Source organism: Seriola lalandi, unplaced genomic scaffold (assembly GCF_002814215.2).
Source record: "Seriola lalandi dorsalis isolate HSWRI2012SDOR001 ecotype SW California unplaced genomic scaffold, Sedor1 jcf7180002054901, whole genome shotgun sequence".
Classification (NCBI taxonomy): domain Eukaryota; kingdom Metazoa; phylum Chordata; class Actinopteri; order Carangiformes; family Carangidae; genus Seriola; species Seriola lalandi.
Genome location: NW_019525453.1, coordinates 1088986 through 1108687, shown reverse-complemented (window position 1 = coordinate 1108687; position 19702 = coordinate 1088986). Strand labels below are relative to the sequence as shown.

Below are 19702 nucleotides of genomic sequence, written 5' to 3'. Positions count from 1 at the left end.
TATGCTCCTTCTGTGCACCTTTGTCATGAAAGTATATACCAGAAAATCTTGGTTGAAGTGATTGATGAAAATGAATCATTTTTTTTATACGTGTAATGATTTAAATGTCTTGCACACAATACTCTTTGCATATGACAAACATTTTAGTATGCTTGAGACTTACAGTGACCATTTTTTTCTTGATTTCTCAGACTTTAGATCCCTAATGTGAAGACTGTTACAGTCCCAAATCTGACCATGTGCAGGCTTAGTCCGACATTACATGTGTTCCCTTTAGAGGACCAGTAAGTTTATTTACTCTGGGTAAAAATTATAACCTCATATACTTTACACAATACAACTTGTGGCTGTGTGGATATGTGGCACATTCTGTTGTCATTTTACTGACACTGCTAAGACAACACATCATCTGAAAAAGCCAGTCTGGACCCAAAACTGCAGTATGACAGGATTTTAAAAGAAGCTTTTATAGTGTTTAACGTGACTTGTAAATATGTATATTTATTGCAGTTGGGACATGTGAAGATTTTATTACAGTAACTGTTTCATTTTTAAAGCATGGTATCTATTCAATTGGATATTTCAATTTCTCTGACAAATTACAACATTTAACAGTTAATTGAACAATTATAATCAAACCGGACAGTATTGAAGTGCTGTCCTCCCAACAACAGCAGCAGGTGGCAGCAGAGGCCCGTTTCACTGTCGAGGCACATTTTGTTGTCTGTAGTTGACATTTTGCGTGTTGCTTGTGTTTCGATTTGTCAATTATTGCAACTGTTTGTTTGCCATGTGAGGCTTGTAAAAGTGAATTTTATTATCGACAACGTCAGGTCAAGCTTTGTACAGTTTGTGCACAGACTAGCACTTTGTTTTTTTCCGTCAGTGATGGACCAATCAGAAGCCACTTTTGAGCCTCTACCCCCTGTCAACACACGATAAAGACCAATAGGAGCAGAGGGTGGGCATGACTGAAAGAGCATAACTAGAGCCGTGTATAACTGAAGCTAAGCAGACAGCATGGTGCATGTCTGTTTATAGATAAGGTGTCCCGCCACCTAATACGAAGTCAAATGAGGTCAGATTGAGAGATGCAATGATTCCAGAGGGAAACTGAATGAAGAAGAAAAGAAAATTGCAACAGGAAGTAGAGTACTGAAGGGCTGATGATTACATGCATATCTGCAAAACAACATTAATCAGCCACACCATTAAATGCACGTGCAACTAAGAATTCATGAGGTATACGAAGAGACAACTGTGTTTGTTCTGCACACACCAGAGCCTGCACATGCTGCACAACAGTGAGGGCGAGCTGTGAGTGGGTTGCGTCAATGCACGGCTCTGGCTGCTGAGTGAAGTTGGTAAATAAGGTTTGACCTCGCGGCAGAGACGGAGATAAACTGGATTAAACGCTGTCAGCAGCAGTAGGAGGAGAAGGACGACTAGCAAATAACCTGCAACTCCTGCCGCTAGCACACCGTGTCCCGTGAATAAGGAGAAAGCCCCGTGAAATCTGATGTTATATTTTACCTAAATAAAGTTTGATTGGTTTGAGTCAACTGCCTCATTTGACCTCGTCCTCCAGAGTTGGGGAAACAAGCGGCAGAGAACCTGCACGACAGCTGCTGGTGAGTATCTGAAAAGCTATCACGGCTAATCACGCATTAGCTCATAAATATGCTCAGAATATTAGTATTTATTCGGTTATTTCGTTTATAATCCCATTCACCGTTGGTTCAACAACAAGCCAAATCCTCTGCAGCGTGCTGACGTGCCTGACGTCTATGGCTGCTCTGTTAACTTAGCGGTAACTTATTCAAATCCCCCAAAACTGTTCGTCAAACCTGCACAACTTCTTAGTCTCATTCGTTTAAAGCAGCTATAATGTTAAATTTAAGTAATTTCAAGTTAACAACGTGGCTTGCGTTTGTTATTGCGGAGTCTCGTGGCTACACGCCCACGAGGAAGTTAACAATCACAGATTTTAAATGGGCCACTTCTGTTAGTTAGAAGGTTGCATTGGGCATAAAACCCAGAAAGAGGAAGTGAGACCGAAGTACCTGACTACACTGAAGTTGTATTAGTGCGTAGTAAAGTTTCTGTATGAAAGGGGCTGTGTGCTGGCATTCAGCTGACCGCTGTTTACTTTAGTCTCATGTCCTTCAGGAAACAACTTGTTTGCCCTTTCTCATAAATGATAGTCAAATATTCACATTCACTGTAATATTATGATTTGATTTCAATTAATGTTCACCTGTAAACATTTTCAATAACTACTACTAATAATAATAATGATAATGACAATAATAATAAAAAACTGTATTTATATAGCACTTTGTTAGGTACAGTTTCAAATTTGTTGTTTTTTGTTTGTACAATTATTGGTATAAGACAACAAGAAAAATGTAATTAGCCAAATTAAAAGAATGTAGAATATGTGAAGGAATTACTTGAAATTTGAGGAATTGGGGGTTGAGTGTAAAAACTAAGCCATACTATAGCCTGACTGATATATTGGCAGATGTATGCTTACATCAGTATGGGTGTATATGACAGCCAATATGTATGTTTGAGGTAATTTCACCAATGTTTTCTTTACATAATTTGTCCATTATAAAGCACTGACAAGATAACAGGCTTAGTACCTTGGTTGCAATTCTTTGATGACCAAATTTCTGAGATCCATATCAATAAGGCTTGTGTTTTTTATGTGATTGTTAAAACTCATTTGGTTTTTTAAGTCTAGCCTCAAAAATCCTCCTGTGTTCATCAGGCAATTAACTGATAAGTGTCACTCTGTGTGGCCAGCACTGATATGGTAACTGACAACATTATTCAACAGACAAGAAAGGCTAAGTTCAAGTAGTTTATTTTCATACATTTTTGAAAACAAAGTGAAGTAACTTTACTGATGTTCTTATTTGGTTTTCTCCCTAAAGTGCGAACAAGCTGAAGCTATATTTGATATAAATTCATACATCTGTCTGTGACAGGGTCAAAGAACTGTTTTTCATTGGGTAATTTACTCAAATAAAAAGCAGACTCTCTTTTTTTGTGGTCTTGCAGCAAACATGATTTTAGTCACGTTTCCCCTGTTACTGGTGGTGATGCTGTTTCTGTGGTAATTCACCACTGCACAGCAATGTGGGAAACATTTTCCACTTTTGCCTCAGGATCAGTAATTTAGGGCAGTGACGGGAGGATGTCAGTAAGCCATGAGGTGTAGCGAACACACTCAGGCTGTGCCACTTGGCTATTTTCATAGCAGTGAGTCAACAGCTTGTGTAGGGACAGCCACAGAGCCAAGACAACAGCTGAGGCTTAGGAGTGTGTGTGTGTGTGTGTGTGTGTGTGGGTGTGTGTGTGTGTGTGTGTGTGTGTGTGTGTGTGTGTGTGTGCATATTCACCATACAGTACCATGTGTAATTACAGTTGGTGTGCTTTCACAAATATCTTGCAGTGACCTCTCGCCTACTGGAAATCAAAACTGACTTTTTAAATTCCCTCTTCTTTCCTCTGCTATCTCGCTACATCTGGTTTTAAGTATGTTAGATCGTCTCATCTGTTTTAATGGTGGAATTCTTGTAAGTAATACAGAGGAGGAAAGAGGCTTGTTTGTACCTTGAGAGGCTACACACCCACACTTACAAATAGGAAGTTGCTCAATAGATCACATTTGGCAATAAACAATAACCTCGCCCCAATGGCCTCAGATTTTGCAAGTGAAATTAATTCATCAAATGTTGAAATTTCTGAATCTTAGCGCAGAAATGCATGTTGCTTTGCAGAAGCCAAATGTACAGTATGCAGCACAAGATATTTTACATGATTGCATTCTGCAGCTCTGGGCTCAGGCTTACATTAGCAGGCTTTAATTTCAACAAACTTCCCATCTGAATACCCATCTTTGCAGAAAATCTTGCGGGATCTTGCAAGATAGTGGTTGGGTGAAAAAGTAGACTCAGCATAGTGCTGTGATAATTGGCATGACAAGATTGTATTGATACAAAAATGAAGTGTACCAAGGCCATACACTGTAGTCTGTATATTTGCAATTCTTTATACAAATAACTGAGTTTGTAATCAGATGTATACACAATTAAATACAGTTTAATGAAATTCAATTAATTGTCTATGCAATGTCAAAAAGAAGTAAAATTAATGCCCCTCACAACTTCCCATACCCCAAGATGATGTCTTGATGTGTTCACTCACAAATCCAAAACTCATGGATATTCTGTTTACAATGATGTTTAACAAATACAGCAGCAACCCCTTCGTTTAAGAAGATAGAATCAGAGAATGTTTTTCAGTGTTTTGCTTGAAAATGATTCAAATTAATTGATTCATCAAAATAGTTAAATTATTTTTCTGACAATCAATTAATCAACAAATCTTTTCAGCTTTAGGATATAGCCTTTCTTTTTGGACTGCTGATGATTCCAAGTGCTGGTGTTGGGTACCCAGCCTTCGACATACACAAGTCAGTGTATGTGATGTTTCTTAATAATCCTTTTCCGCAAGTATTTTCTTTTTCCTATGGTGCTGGTCCTTTGTGTCACAAAGTATGCCCACCTCTGGTCTTTAGTCCACTGTGTAAAAACACAGAGTGGCCCGGAAGGAGGACGGATGACCCACTTACTGACTCAGTCTGCGTATGTGTGCTATAGTGCACACACACACATTCCCTTACCGCTTCGACTCTTTCAGCAATGCCTTTTTCCATTGGCCCGGATCCCTGCTTCGTTGTGTTGAAGCATGTTGTCGTCCACAAAACAGCACCTGTAACACAGCAACTGACGCACACAGTAAGACTGCAGCTTTTAAGAGGAATGCAGTGCGGGCTCTGTTATTTCTGTAAGAGCCTGAGAGATGAGAAGAGTGAACTGAGCTCTAACTTGGCGACCTTGAGTTATATTCAAAGGCGTGATCACATCACAGTTCAAGCTTAATGTGCCAACTGTTTCAGCTCGTCATGTCTGTAAAAGGTACATTAAACTGATTCTTGGAAAGAGACGCTATAATATTTTTACATGGGTCTAAACAATCTCTCAGTCCTATCACTAACAGAGTGGTAAAGTGTGACGGCAAACCTTGTACACGAACCAACCACGTGCACAGAAATAGCTGGAACAGACAACAGCCAACAGCTCTCCAACTCCTCCCTCTTAGTTTCCAGTGACATTTGCAGATCCAGTCCTGGACCACATACACATATCATCACAGCACACATGCATGCACAGCATTCACTATTTCCTTTCTTGTGCGCGTGTGCATGAACACAGGGAATGGAGGTCACAAGTATTTTTAGACTAAGTATTAAAGTTATCTCAAGATGTGACAGCTGTGTGTGTTTGCAAGTGTGCATGTGCAGGAGAGAGTGTGTTGACAACAGGTTTTTATCTCCACTTCCATTTCACTTCTTGTCCATCTGAATTTCTTTGTCTCTGTCTCTGTGTTCCTCTCCCCTTTCCCGACAGGTTGATGATACACATTCAAGATATCTCATTTTGTCTTTCTCTTTATTGTCAATGAACCATAAGTACTTCTTTACTACCAGGCCTGCTAAGTATGGATGGAGATGAAGTATAACTAATGTTGATATTCACCATACATTTCTTTGTATTTCTTCTCTTTTTTTCTTAATTTCCTGTCCTCCTCTCTGTCTCTGTCTTTAGTCCATCATGGCAGGTGACATGATGTTACTGATGCGAGGCTTGGCTAAGCTGAGCCAGGCGGTTGTAGAGACTCAGACCAGTGCCATGCGCAATGGGACAGGTGTGTTGAACATACATTTGAAAAGCACTCTGACACATAGTCACATTATAGAATGAAACGTTTCAGACATTGTCTTGGCTTTAGCCATAAATGCCTTGTTAGCATTCACAGTAACTTTTAGCTAGCTTGCTCACAAATTGTCCTCGTTTAAATGATGATAGGCTAGCTTGTGATTAGCTTGACACATTGTTTTAATTGTAATATTTTCTACATTGTTGCCTGCTTATACAAATAAAAGACTTTAACAAAAAGGGTTAACGTTATAATGAACTATTAACTTTTGAAAAGGAGTGGTGGACTGCATTAAAACTAGCAGGTTACCAACCAAGTTTAATATGCTAATTTGTGGCTAGCTTTGAAATGATAGCAAAAATTCTAGCAAGCTATAGTTAATATGATAATGCAGTTTCTACATTATAGCCTTCTATAAAAATGAAATACAGTAAATTAAAACAGAAATGTCACATTGTACACTTGGGATTTAAAAGACCTGGTCACAGTGTCAGTGTATAGAAATTGTAATACAACATTTGCCTCTGCATTATGGGAATTTGCTAGTAGATGGCAAGCTAGTTTAAACAAAGTACAGTACAGTTAAAATTCTGGACCTTGGAGCTAATAAAGCTATAAATTTTCTTCTTTGTTGTTTGTAACGCAGGAGTTGGTGCTGCTGTCCAGAGTGTCCAGTCCGCTGCAGAGCAAGGCCTCTCTGCGGCCATGATGAAGATGCAGGTGTGTGGTTGTTTATATGTGTAAATACTGTTGAGAGAATTGGTAGCATAGAACGTTCTCTGTCATTCATAGAAAACTGTATATTGCATTAACTGTGTAAGAAAGTGCTGAGAATGTTTTACTTGTGTAAAAGTGCATATGTATGTATATCTGTCTTTATAGGAGCTGTCTGGCCAGCAGCAAACAACTTCTTCAGAGTCAGAATTTGATTTTCCTCAGGATGACGGTGCGTTCGCAGATTCACAATTGAGGGAGGAAGGTGTAGACTTTACAGAGGATCACTCAGGAAGTAGTGCTGATGCAGCCCACCACAGTGCAGCAGCAGGGGCGAGCCATGTCAGTGGGAAAAAGTCTCTGTTTGAGGGATATAAAGATCCCAGCAAACAGTTTAGTGGAGACACCAGATCTTACCACCAAGATGCCAGGTATTAACAGTCTCCTTCAGTTACAATTTACAATAGTTATTTGATACTGTTTGGAGGATAAAAGTAATCTCATCTGTTTTGTTTGTGGCAGATATTTTATTAGACACCATCATCTCTACAGCCAAAGTCTGAACAGGCATGTGTGGGAACAGCTTTACTGTCAGCATCAGGTCACTCAGGTCAGGAGCTACCATCAGGACCCATCCACGGTTGGAGGGCTGACGGCCGAAGACATTGAGAAAGCAAGACAGAGCAAGAGGGCTGAGACCAAACCACACAAACAAATGGTGATATTTATTCCTCGGTTCCTATCCCTAAACACAAATACACATAGACGCTGATATTAACACTTACTTTCCATATACACTTTAACAGAAAATTATTTTTACTGTTCTGTCTTCTTTAGTTGAGTGAGAGAGCAAGAGAGAGGAAAGTGCCTGTGACTCGGCTCGGCCGATTGGCCAACTTTGGAGGTAATACAACCCTTTGTTACTAATCTTGGCTGATTCACTGGCTTTTTGTCTGACTGTATCTGTTGATGTGAGTCCGCATGCAAGTCTGCAGGTACACCATTCTGATTTCCTGTCTGTCTGTGGATACACTGTGTAATCAGTATAATAAAGCACTGTGTGATTGTAATGCTCATTGTAGTGTAGGCCAGAGCCTACCCATGATTTAAACAAGAGAACATCAAACGTTATGTGGTTTCTCTCTGGTTAGTTAAGCAATCACAAAGCAAAATACGTATTTATACATGATAGTTTCTGCAGTCTCTGGAAACCTTTTAATCTTTAGTCTAACTAACATCCCTGCAATCCCCTGCTATAAGTTGGGGTCACCCAGTACAGGGCAGTCGGTGTTATTATGTCATCCCATGACTTTCTCAAGGGCTGTACAGTGGTAAACATCAAGACAGTATCATTGAATACACATATGTGGACATATTTAAGTCTAAGTGAAAAACAAAGTAAGATAAGAACAAAGAGCAAAATAACTAACATGAGTGTTTGTCAAGTGTCACACCCCAGAGCTACAGTTAAACGAACACTAAAAATGAGGTCGAGCTGAATGGTAATAAAACCAAAGTTTTGGCAGATGTAGCCATTATCTTTTAGGTTAGTCTTGATGATGAAGTGTTAATGCCTTGCATTTTCTAATTATTTTTGGTTTGATTTATGCGTCAAAATATTGACTGTAATATCGACATGTTGGCAGATAAAGGCAGGTACAGAAACTTTTCTAATCTTCAAGTCATATCTAGACAGGATGTTTTTTTCAGTGATAAGCTGATTCAAAGGCTAAAATGTTCACAGAGGTATGGTGAAAAGCTCATAACTAGCCTCGGGTGTAATTTCATGTGACAGATCAGCTTTTGTAGATCAGCAGCTCGTAGCTTCATCACAGACAGATGAAGGATAAGTTAGCAGGTGCTAAAAAGTTGGACAGGGACGCGTGAAGCACAGAGTGAAGGAGAGTGTGTATAAAACAGAGTCGGCCTGCCAACACAAATACATGCAGCAGAATTTAGCCTCAGTTCACCAGCTGTTACACAGGTTACAAGGAGTCGCAAGGCAAGTCGAGCCAAGTGATTCAGCATGTTGTTAGTGGTAACATGTAGAAGGTGATGAAAAGGGGTGGGGAGGTGGTGGAGGAATGTGGCCTCGGTCTGCCCTTCACTCTCCTGCATCATCTATTGACAAAGTTACTCAAGTTAGTCTTTTTTACATCTGGTCATGTTTTGTTCATAGTTGAGATGCGGATAAAAAAAAAAAGATTTGAGGCAGTTTAGGTTGGTAACAAGCAGCAAAATGATTCATAAATGTTTTGGCAAGTTTCCTAGCAGCAGTACAGCTGCGTTGCTTAGTTGACTTCTTGCCACTGCTTTGCATTTCACAACTTTCAATGGTTTTGCTGAGGTTTGTGGGGAACCAGGACTATGTCTTTCATTTTTTCTGGTTTTGAATATCAAATAAAGGAACTGGCGTTATCTTGTAAAGCTTGTGGTGCAGATGTAGTGCGCAGCAGACATTATGTAAACACACAGATCACTGAAATGATGGACAGACACTTGTGCTTGGTCTAGAAAGATTTCTGTCACTGAGAGTAATGCTGCAGGAAATGCTGATCTGTTTGGCAGGGAGTTGCACACATTGAGATTAAACAGATATAGTCATACATTGACATGATGTTGGTTCATCTGCCTCTGCTGTGTATTTATGTGATCAAATTTAGATTTACTTCTGCATTCACAAGTGAACACACACATGTATACAGTACAAAGCTGCATATTCATTTCCTCTGAAAGTGGATACTGCTTGGCCAGCCAGTCTCCAACAATAGAGCTGATGACATGTTTTGCCTTGATTTGTCCATCCACTGTTCATCTCAGCTTTGTCACTCCAGAGACCGCTGACTAACTGATTATGTAATGCTGAGTTATGTAAGGTGAGGGCTAAGCTTGGAGGAACTCACTCACAAACAGTTCCCTACTTGTGCAGTCTTGTTTTTTTCTTCTTTTCTTCATCAGCCAAAATAAGCCCTGAACATTTCAGAGGGTTAAGTATTCGGGCAGATTTATTTTTTATATGATTAAGATGATTGATTTAACCTCCTTGTACTGTACAGCTCTGTAATTGCACACTGCTTAGTCATCAAAATGCTTATCTGCTTATCATGTTGTGTTGCATATCTTTTTTTGATGGGAATATCATTATTCAGAGGCAACAGACAGCTTCATGTAGACAGTTGTTTTACACATACAGAAGCACCACTGGTGAAGTATGGTGAAGCTGCCTGTTGGTAAACTGATAAAAGGATGGTTTAACAGCTGCCGCGTGACTCTGCTTTTCACTTATGTGTTTTGTTATGTTGATGAACAACTTCAGTTTGTCTGACATAATTTACAGTGTTTTATATTGTGTTACATACCGAGCAGCGCATTGATACATTTGGCGTGTGTGTAACGGGCTGGTCCACTCTGTCTGTGTCTTGTCTGTGCGTTTCCACCAGGTCTAGCTGTAGGGTTGGGTATTGGAGCTCTGGCAGAAGTTGCCAAGAAGACCATCAGACATGGTGCTGAATCAGGTAACGCACAAACCGGAACACACTGACTCACAGAATGAATGGGTTTAACAAGAGAAGAAATTTATTCGAACAGCAATGCTTTATTTTGCATTATTATTAAGATATTTTTTGATACTCTGATATTCAGTTTTTATCTTGGAATTATGAAATATTCAGGTCTCATAGCAGCTATAAGTCATTACTGAATCATATGTGTCAGTTTCACCATGGTCGTGCTGAGAGTAAAATCGCTTTTGCTGAATTTATTGTAATATAGATTTGTGTATACAGACAAATTCTACGTATTTATGTTCTGACAAAGTCATTAATAAGCCATTGTCTGAGGGTTTTGTGCGTGTAAAGACAGGCACAAAAAAAAAAAAAGGTGTTTTGTTTTCAGTACCTGTCCTTCATGCACGTTCTTATGTGCTACAGACTTTTGTAATGCCAACAGAGCGCACATAAAAATAATAAAATGCAATTACGCCATCTCACACACCAACTCACCATTACAGAGTACAAATTCCTGCTCTGCACCATGATCCAGCTAATCCTGAAACATAGCTAACCTGAAACTGAGCATACGGGCGTAAATCTGTGGCGTGTGTGTGTGTGTGTGTGTGTGTGTGTGTGTGTGTGTGTGTGTGTGTTAATCTCTATAAGGGACTCACTTGTGTGTGGTAAATCTGTCTAAAGCCTCTGAAGGCAGCTTCAGACCCACTGAAACACACTGCCTGACGACCTACTGACACATATTCACACAGACTCACACCTCTGCTGGGGCATATATGCAAACACATGCACGTATGAGCCTGAATCTAAAACTGTTCGTGTGGATTTTGATTAATGCCAAGACTTCACCTGTACATGAAACAACAAATGTTAAGTAGTTAATTAACACCTTTTAGAGAGAAATATTGGCTTTAGAGCCATTGTGTCACCTGTTTTTTGACGAAAATTTTCTCTGGTTTGTGCTTCTGCAGGTGAAAATAAGAAATCAGTCCTGGAATCCAGCCCCTTCCTGTCCGAGGCAAACGCCGAACGCATCGTCAGAACCCTCTGCAAAGTCAGAGGAGCTGCATTAAAACTGGGACAGATGCTCAGTATTCAAGGTGGGCAGCAAACAAATACATTCACAGGTAGAGATAAAGAGAGGCATGCAAGTCAGTGCAGGGAAAAATGAAAAGGAGAAAGGATGGACGACAGAAGGAAGACAGAGGAATAACAGGGTGCTTCCTCACAGTACGGTTTGTACCCTAGTGTGATGGTGAATGCGTGTTCACGTTTCCATTAACTCAGCTGCTGAATCTCTTGCTTTGATATTGTGCAGCAACAGAGAAACGCACAATTGTATGGTGAGGAAACCACTAACAAACATACAGACTGTTGTTGTTTACACCAGCTACGGAGGCCACAGATCACCATCCATATATAGGAAGTACTAATCCTGTAGTTTTCAAGGTAGAATTATATGACAAGAAACCCTGGATCACTTCCACTGCTATCAAAGAACACTGGCACAGACATCTGGCTGTTGTTGATCAGTGACTGCCAAGAGTCCACTTTAGGTCACATTTTCTCTGCCAGTATGTAAACTAATGCTTGTTTGTCTTACTACTCATAAGTCTGATAATACAAGAGTGGAAGGCCAGAGGCAGTAAGCATCCTGGCACTGAGTTAGTCCAGCCGGGTCGGATTACAGCAGTAAACACACCATTAATTTTGTTTGCTGTTGTTGCCCCCCACTGCCTGACATTGGCTGGTGACCTTTGTCCTTTGGCATTCATGTACTGAGTTCCGAATATGTTATATGCAAACTTAACACAGACATCACGGTGTAGTGGATGTAATAAACCACAAAAACAGTATTAGGAGAGAAAAAGAGGACACTGGCTGTCCGGTGTTTGCTAATCAGATAGTCGACCTTGTGTGCAGGTATGTGGTTAGACCAGGCACAGCTTTACTGTCTCTCTGAAGCGGTGACAAGTTGGACACATAAAGACACAACCTTACGTCTTTTCCCACAGAGAATGGAAAAGGTTGAAATTGACTTAAAGAGACTTAGTACTTGAATTATAGTCGACTGACTGGAGTCTAATAAATCTGGAGGATAAAAATCATTTCAGTGGTCTTAACACACTGCTGACATTTACGTGTCATGGTAGGAATGTGGCTGTGGCCGGATGATTGTGCATCCAACCATTGTAGCCTTTAGCGCCAGTCCAAAATAGTGTCAACCTTTAGGGGTCTAAAAACTATTTTAAAACTGATAATACATTTTGTAAAACTCATTTCCTCACATCAGTGTCAGCCAAAACTAATCCTAGAAGCTGCCAAAAAGTATAAGCTTTTATTCTGATAGTAATTATTCCTCTGATTTTAGTAATTTCCCTTGATTTAGATCCAAGACTTAAATTGGTCAAGTCTGGTTTAACTCAGCAAAGTTGTGTCATGATGTTTTTGGTTGGAAAATGTACAGCAATGTAATTGCTTGGCAGCTGGTTGCTGTATGAGCTCTTAAATGATTGGATACTTGCATTAGCATCAAAGTCCTCACTTTATTGTTAATGTATTGATTAGGTATGTATTACGTATTAACTGTTTTTTGAACCCATTTAGTTTGTACATTATGTAATGTATAGCAGGTGTGTTTTTACAGGCATCTCATTGCAAGTGTGTCTTGCTTCTTACCTCTAATGACCACACCTGGACTTATATACTGATATTTAACTTGTGCAGCTATATTTGACAAATGCAACAAATTCAGGTTTGTAGGAAAATCTGTCAGCCTGTGCCTCCAGTCCTGTCTTTCTGTCCAGTTTAAACACACCAGGCGTGTTTCTGTGTTTCAGATGATGCATTCATCAACCCTCAGCTTGCCAAGATCTTTGAACGTGTAAGACAGAGTGCTGACTTCATGCCAATCAAACAAATGACAGTAAGGGTCTTTTCTTTTCTTTTTTCTTTTTTTTTTTTACTTTAGTTGGCTATCAGACTTTTTAAATTGATGATATAATAAATATTAACAAAATCAGTTCTACATCTGGTAGTATTACATTATTATCATTAATATCAAGCCCACTGTAAATTTACTTTTAACTCCACCTGTGAAAAAGAAAAACCGCAAACTGTAAATCTTTCACTAAATATGGACCATTTTAATTACAATGATAATATATTAGATAATATATTAAGCTAAATATGACAAGCAAATATATCAACTGTTGGTGTCTGTCTATAGAAAGCGTTGAACAGTGACCTGGGTCATAACTGGAGAGACAAGCTGGAATCATTTGAGGAGCGTCCGTTTGCGGCAGCGTCCATTGGCCAAGTTCACTTGGCGAGGATGAAGGATGGCAGGGAGGTGGCCATGAAAATACAGGTACGCTCTGAACATGTGTGTTGACAGCACATCTCCATGTTATTAAGATAAACACTGTCGCTGACTGACTTTGTATTTGTTTCCCTCAAGCACTCATACATAGAGAAACCACAATCTAATCTCCCTGGTGTGTTTACAGATTTGTTTACAGATCAGATCAGAGTCAGTATAAAAAGTGTAAAAATAAGATGCATGATTTCTTTCTGGAAAACATCTGAGCTAAGGTTATTTTATCCCTTTACAGCATTCAGGCATTATCTGATTTATATATTCCTAATCGTTGAAAACAAATGCTTTTAGAATTTATGGAAGATATGCCAGTAATAATTAAATGTAATGGTATTATTATTATTATTAATATCTCATTATTAAAGTAATTGCAATCTCAGTGAAAGCTGCAATTACATTATACTATAAAGATACTTTTTAAAATAATAGTCATCGAAATCATGATACAGGGGCATTACAGTATTTTAAGCTGAGATTATGAATAAAAACACTGCTGACTTTAAAGATGGTGTTTAGGCTCTACCCCTAACTTTACGATCACATTAAAATGAGTAATTTTTTGACTTTCTTCCTCTGTGTCTCTCTTTGTTTGTTGCCAGTACCCTGGTGTAGCTCAGAGCATCAACAGTGACGTCAACAACCTAATGACGGTGCTGAATATGAGCAATGCCCTGCCTGAAGGTATACAAACAAAGAAACTTTCAGGCGCATGCTCGCACAAGCATACTCATCTTCTTCATGCACAGACACCACACACGTACACTTTTGCCCTCAACTTTACTCTGCTTGTTTCTCTTTATTCATTCACCTCTAGTCTCATATACATTTTCCTCTGTCTCCTTGTATGTACCTCTGTCTTCCACCTGTTTCTCTGAGTTACTGTATATAGAATTGCTTAGTGCTGTAATAGCTTGTCTTACATTTTCTCCCCTCTTGTTTGTGTCTTTGTGCCTCTCTAGGTCTGTTTCCAGAGCATCTGATAGACGTAATGAGAAGAGAGCTAGCACTGGAGTGCGACTATATTAGAGAAGCGCAGTGTGCAAAGAAATTCAGGTATTATGTAGCAAATGTCATGAGTGTTTATATGTTACAGTCCAGATTGTAAGTAGATAAGTACAGCCTTTTCAAATGTTCCAGTGAAAGAAGAGAATGTAACTCAATATTTTTTGTAGTTCATTCCATTTGTCTGCAGCGTCGTATTTGAAACCAGTTTTTCTGCGTTAAGTGTGAACAAGAATTACAGCCAAAGTTAAAATGTCTTGTGACCTGACATTGTAATTACTGTATTTAAATGTAACCAGAGAGCATAGGAAACTAGGCAGTTAGTGACTTTCTTAATTCCAGGGCATTCTAGCAGGTGTGTGCTGGGTTAGTTACAGTACATTATAAAACTGACTGCCTGACACACTGAACAAGTATTTGAACTGTACTCTGGTTTGTATCCTTGTTAGAACCATGACTTAATATGACTCTCGCACCATAGCTACGGCGACTGCACTGTGCAGTCTCTCTGTCTCTCTCTCACAGAATACATCACAATACAGAGACTTGTGTTACACTCAAATTACATACACGAAGATAGGTTCATATCTACAGAACTATAGTTAGCAAATTCCAGTCCCTGGTTCAAGGTCAAAACAACTACAACTGCCAGCCAACTAAACTTAGATTTAATACTCTATACGGACTGCCTACCTACTTAACCTGTGTGTGTGTTTTTCTATCTATTCATGTCTGACTCAGGGAGCTGCTGAAGGACCATCCATTCTTCTATGTGCCAGAGGTGATAGAGGAGCTGAGCAGCAGCCATGTCCTGACCACAGAGCTTGTTCCTGGATTTCCCCTGGACCAGGCTGAGAGCCTCACGCAGGAGCTGAAGAATGAGGTAATGCAGTCACCAGGCAATAAGTATTTAGCTGACTAATGAGGATGATCACATTAGGTGATGTGTTCTGACTGATAAAGAGATAAGTAGATGAACGGGTCCAACTGCTTCTGCCTCCACCTGTTTTCCCTTTTGCCCAGTTTTTTTCCCCTCACTCCTTTCATCTCATCCCACAAATCCCTGCTCTCCACCGCTGTTTACATTTCTCTCCATTAGTGCTGAGTGCAGTGAACTTCACGGGCAAGACACACCCAGGCGTTAACAGAAAAATGAGAAAAATGTTTAATTTGCTTTATCAGTGAATAACAGTAAGATCTTTCTGTCTTTGTTTGCGCCTCAGATCTGTGAGAACATCTTGACTTTGTGCCTCAGAGAGCTGTTTGAGTGGAGATACATGCAAACCGACCCGAACTGGTCCAACTTCTTCTATGATCCACAGACACACAGAGTGAGTCTGTCTACAGTCTAAACAGTACTGTTATTAGAGTTACTTCTACTTCACTAAATAATAACAATATGGCAGTTGCAGTTTGAAAATAATGATGATGCTGTAAGTGATGATTGGATTGTTTCTCTCTAGGTGGCGCTCTTAGACTTTGGAGCCACAAGAGGATTTGATCAGAGTTTCACAGATGTCTACATAGAGGTAATACCAGTCAGCCTCATTATTTCACTGTTATTAACATGTTGTTTCCTTTTTATTGCAGCTGCATAAAATTAATATTTTTTGGACGATACGAACAGTTGAGCTACTAACGGTGAAAGTGTTACATTACAAACCAAAGGATTGCTCTGAGTTTGATATTTCTAATAAGGATTAACATGATTCTTCTAAATGTTTTTCATAGACTAGATCATACTCTTTATCCAGTTGCTGTATATCACCTACACTGAACACACTTGTCTCATCTTTACTGCGTTTGGTTGTGTTTTGATCTGTTGCAGGAAAGTCACTCACATGTCCCATAGTTTGATTGCAGTGAATCATCACTTATGAAAAGCTTACTCCCATAAACTTCATGTCACAGTATAACTTGTGAAAAATATACATAGTAAAATTCATTCTGGATAAGAAATTAAAATGTAATGTAAATGTCATTAAGGCGACAGTCGTAACATTTGTGACCCGTTTGTGATTGCAGGTAATCCGTTCTGCTTCCGAGGGCGACAGTGAGGGAGTTCTGAAGAAATCTATCGAGATGAAGTTTCTAACGGGGTATGAGTCCAAGGTAATTATCTTTTTATCCATCTTTCTTCCTGTTATTATTATTATTATTGTTATTGATATACTCAAGGAATTACTTGCTGAACACAGAAAAAAAGACTTGGGACACTGATGTTAATAAACATCTGTTTACTTGCTTTGGCTTTGTTTCATTTGTTTAAACACTCCGTAACAGTGAAAATCAAAGTGGCAGTCATAACCCGGGGAAATGGGACAAAGACGTTACAAATACTCTGAAAAACATCAGAGGCAGAAGTAATGGAAGAGAAAGCAGCTGAGGGAAGATTTCACTTTAGAAGCTGTTTGATGCTTGAAGTGCAAACTTCCTCTAAAAGGCTCTGAGTCTCAAATTGACTCTTTAACATGTTTGCTTGGCCTGAAGACCGTGACTAAAATTCATGTGTGAGGTTCTTCCTCTGGGGCGCATATCCCGTTACTGTTTAGAAAAGTGACAGCAGTGTCGCTGGTATACAGGTTGTGACTGAGTATGCGGTTTTCTTATCTTTTTAACTCTCTGTGTCCAGGCGATGGTGAACGCCCATGTGGATGCGGTGATGATTCTTGGTGAGGCCTTCGCCTCCACAGACCCTTTCAACTTCGGTTCTCAGTCCACCACGGAGAGAATCCACAACCTCATCCCCGTGATGCTCAAACACCGTCTCACTCCGCCTCCAGAGGAAACTTACTCGCTGCACCGCAAGATGGGCGGCTCTTTCCTTATCTGCTCTCGACTGAATGCAAAGCTCCCGTGTAAGGAGATGTTCCAAACGGCGTATCAGAAGTACTGGGAAGGCCGCACACCGCCTTCTAACTAAGCCTAAGCCAGACTGAAGTGTCAGGTGTTTTGATGGACAGATCCTGGGGCCAACAGCAAAGTGCCCGTCGATGTGAGGCCAGGGTGAGAAGATGCAGAACTGCTGAGCGGAGGCCATGTTACCTGCCCCTTAACTGGTGACTGAGCACCAGCTTATCTTTCCCATTTTAGGGAGCCCACCACAATGATGTTTTGAGAGACACTTATACATATTTACAGCCACCATTTCTCAAAGGTAAAGGGAGCAGCAACATGGCATCTGGAGTGCTTTAACTCTTGCCTATATATGGCCCTGAAAGACAGGACTGAAAAGAGGTGGATGTATGGAAGGAGAGAGGAAAACAACCTTGTTTTGGTGTAAAATGTTGGCATTCTCTCTCCTTATGTTTTCATCAATAGGATTCATGTTTTGTTTTTGTTTTTTTGTTTGTTTTGTATTGCTGTGTTTTCTTGAACTTTTGGAAAATCACAATCAAGTGTCCAAGTGTTTGCCATCTGCCAGAAATGTCATGGTTGGTAACATTAAATATATATTATGGTAGAAGACTGAACTTGTATTTTGTGAAATCAGTCACAAAAGAATAGGGTTACACAGTATGTGGTCAGTACAAGTCACAGTGTTGACCAGGACCAACTTGTCTGGCTATTATTGCTTCTATTATTTTTCAAGGAGGTTCGATTAGATTGTCTGGAGGCTTTAGTGTAAATTTAGACAGCAAAGTAAATGCCACAGTTTTGATACAAACAAAATAGTTTAGAAACAAATTCAGTGTTCAAATTTAGGTTTGTTGCCAAGTGATCAAGTTTCAAGTTAGATGTAGGCATCTGCAGAAAAGGTGACAAAGTGGAGTTTGTCAAGATTAATTTAACTCATGCAGAGAATATATAGTATACAGAATAATCTGTATCATTCAGCCATCCAGATTTACGGCACTGAATGATGCTTTTGATTTGATTTAGGTTGCTATTTATAGCTTTTAGCTTTGAGGGCATACCATTGATTAAAACTGTCAGTCTGTTTCAAATGACATCCAGCATCTGTATGTTTTTAATGAATGATTTAGATCCATTTGTGTCTGGGGATGAAGGTGCAGAGCTCCTGCTAGAAAAAACATCTAGAAAATGAACCCACATGGATCCATGTTGCTCTCTCTTAAGATGAGGCCCATATCAACACTTCACCTGTGCTCTGTCATGAATGTTAATGTGGAGGAGTGGAAGAAGCTCATCTTGATATCGCACAAGCTCAGCTCATGGGCTCACCTTGGTTCAAATACAGTAATCTCTCCACGCCTTCTCGGGTGTGAAATCCTCCGTCACCTGGTTGGTGTGTGACTGTGAAAGTTCTTTCTTCTCTGCTGTGTGAATACAGTTAAAATGGTCTCCGGTGTGAAGATGGAAAAATCATTCAAAATATATTAAAAAAAAACAAGGTGCCTGTAGTTTCCAGTGGAAAGTTTTTAGCTAGAAATCTCTGTATTTCATGTCAAGAAAAGATGGTTTAAATTTTCTAATCAAAATGCGTTCTTAACTGAAAGTTGTGATAAAGATATCCCACAAAAAGAGTAAATGTTTGATCTACTGAATTGGCTCTGGGTGCTTTTTTGTGTGTGTGTGTGTGTGTGTGTGTGTGTGTGTGTGTGTGTGTGTGTGTGTGTGTGTGTGTGTGTGCGGTCTTATACTTTCAGTCCATTTAAGGACTGTAGCTCTTACGAGAAACATCAAATAATGTGTCAGTGCCTTTTGAAAAAATGTAGATCTAAATGTATATGTAATGTGTCCTGGCTTGGTTAAGAGACTGTAATATGAGTTCAGAAGAGGGGGAAAAAAAAAAAACCCAGTGGAAATACAGTAGACAGACACAGACTTTGTCTTCCTTATTTAGCAATGTCTTGGCCAGTGGTGGAGGAACTGGCACAGAGCCTGGGAAATGAGCACACACACGCACAAACACTCACAGAAAATACACATGCATACACTTAGACATCTGGGCAAATGAATCATGCCAGTGCTCATGTGCAGGAAATCTAGTGGGTAAAAGCGGATACATGTAGATACACACGTAGGCACCCTCCTCTATAAGTCTTCCTCTCCTTTGATACTTGTCATCCTCGCTGGGAAAATGTACACACACTTTTTTTCCAAATAATCCAGGGCTGCGGTCTTTCAGTATTAAACTCAAAGGATGCTGTAACTCATCTCGGTGTCCAGCACACGGCGCTGTTGTGTTACTTGTTGTGTTACACAGTTGCTCGGGTCGTGTTGAGTAGAGCTCCTGCAGTTCCTGAAATACCCAATAAAAGAACAACGCACAAGCAGCCTGAAGCTAGGCAGGTAATTATATGAAACTCACACTTGATATGTCATATCTGCTTTATTACACAAT

At 39.7% G+C, this 19702-nt stretch overlaps 1 protein-coding gene and 1 long non-coding RNA gene across 2 annotated transcripts in view; both read left to right on the top strand.

The window, feature by feature from the left end:
- Positions 1 to 1385: 1385 nt before the first annotated feature.
- Positions 1386 to 18902, top strand: coq8aa (coenzyme Q8A, genome duplicate a). Its single transcript, XM_023430123.2, has 17 exons — positions 1386 to 1631; positions 5682 to 5781; positions 6440 to 6513; positions 6676 to 6938; positions 7030 to 7225; positions 7345 to 7411; positions 9948 to 10022; positions 10985 to 11113; positions 12854 to 12939; positions 13243 to 13383; positions 13992 to 14073; positions 14352 to 14445; positions 15136 to 15277; positions 15618 to 15725; positions 15858 to 15923; positions 16420 to 16506; positions 17027 to 18902. Exons 2-17 carry the CDS (start codon positions 5688 to 5690, stop codon positions 17315 to 17317), a joined length of 1995 nt encoding a protein of 664 aa, XP_023285891.1. The 5' UTR covers positions 1386 to 1631; positions 5682 to 5687; the 3' UTR covers positions 17318 to 18902.
- Positions 1641 to 19702, top strand: part of LOC147817743 (uncharacterized) — a 45747-nt gene continuing 27685 nt past the window's right edge. The window contains exon 1 of the long non-coding RNA XR_015438716.1: positions 1641 to 3358. This is a non-coding gene — a long non-coding RNA (uncharacterized LOC147817743). The remainder of the gene's footprint in view (positions 3359 to 19702) is intronic.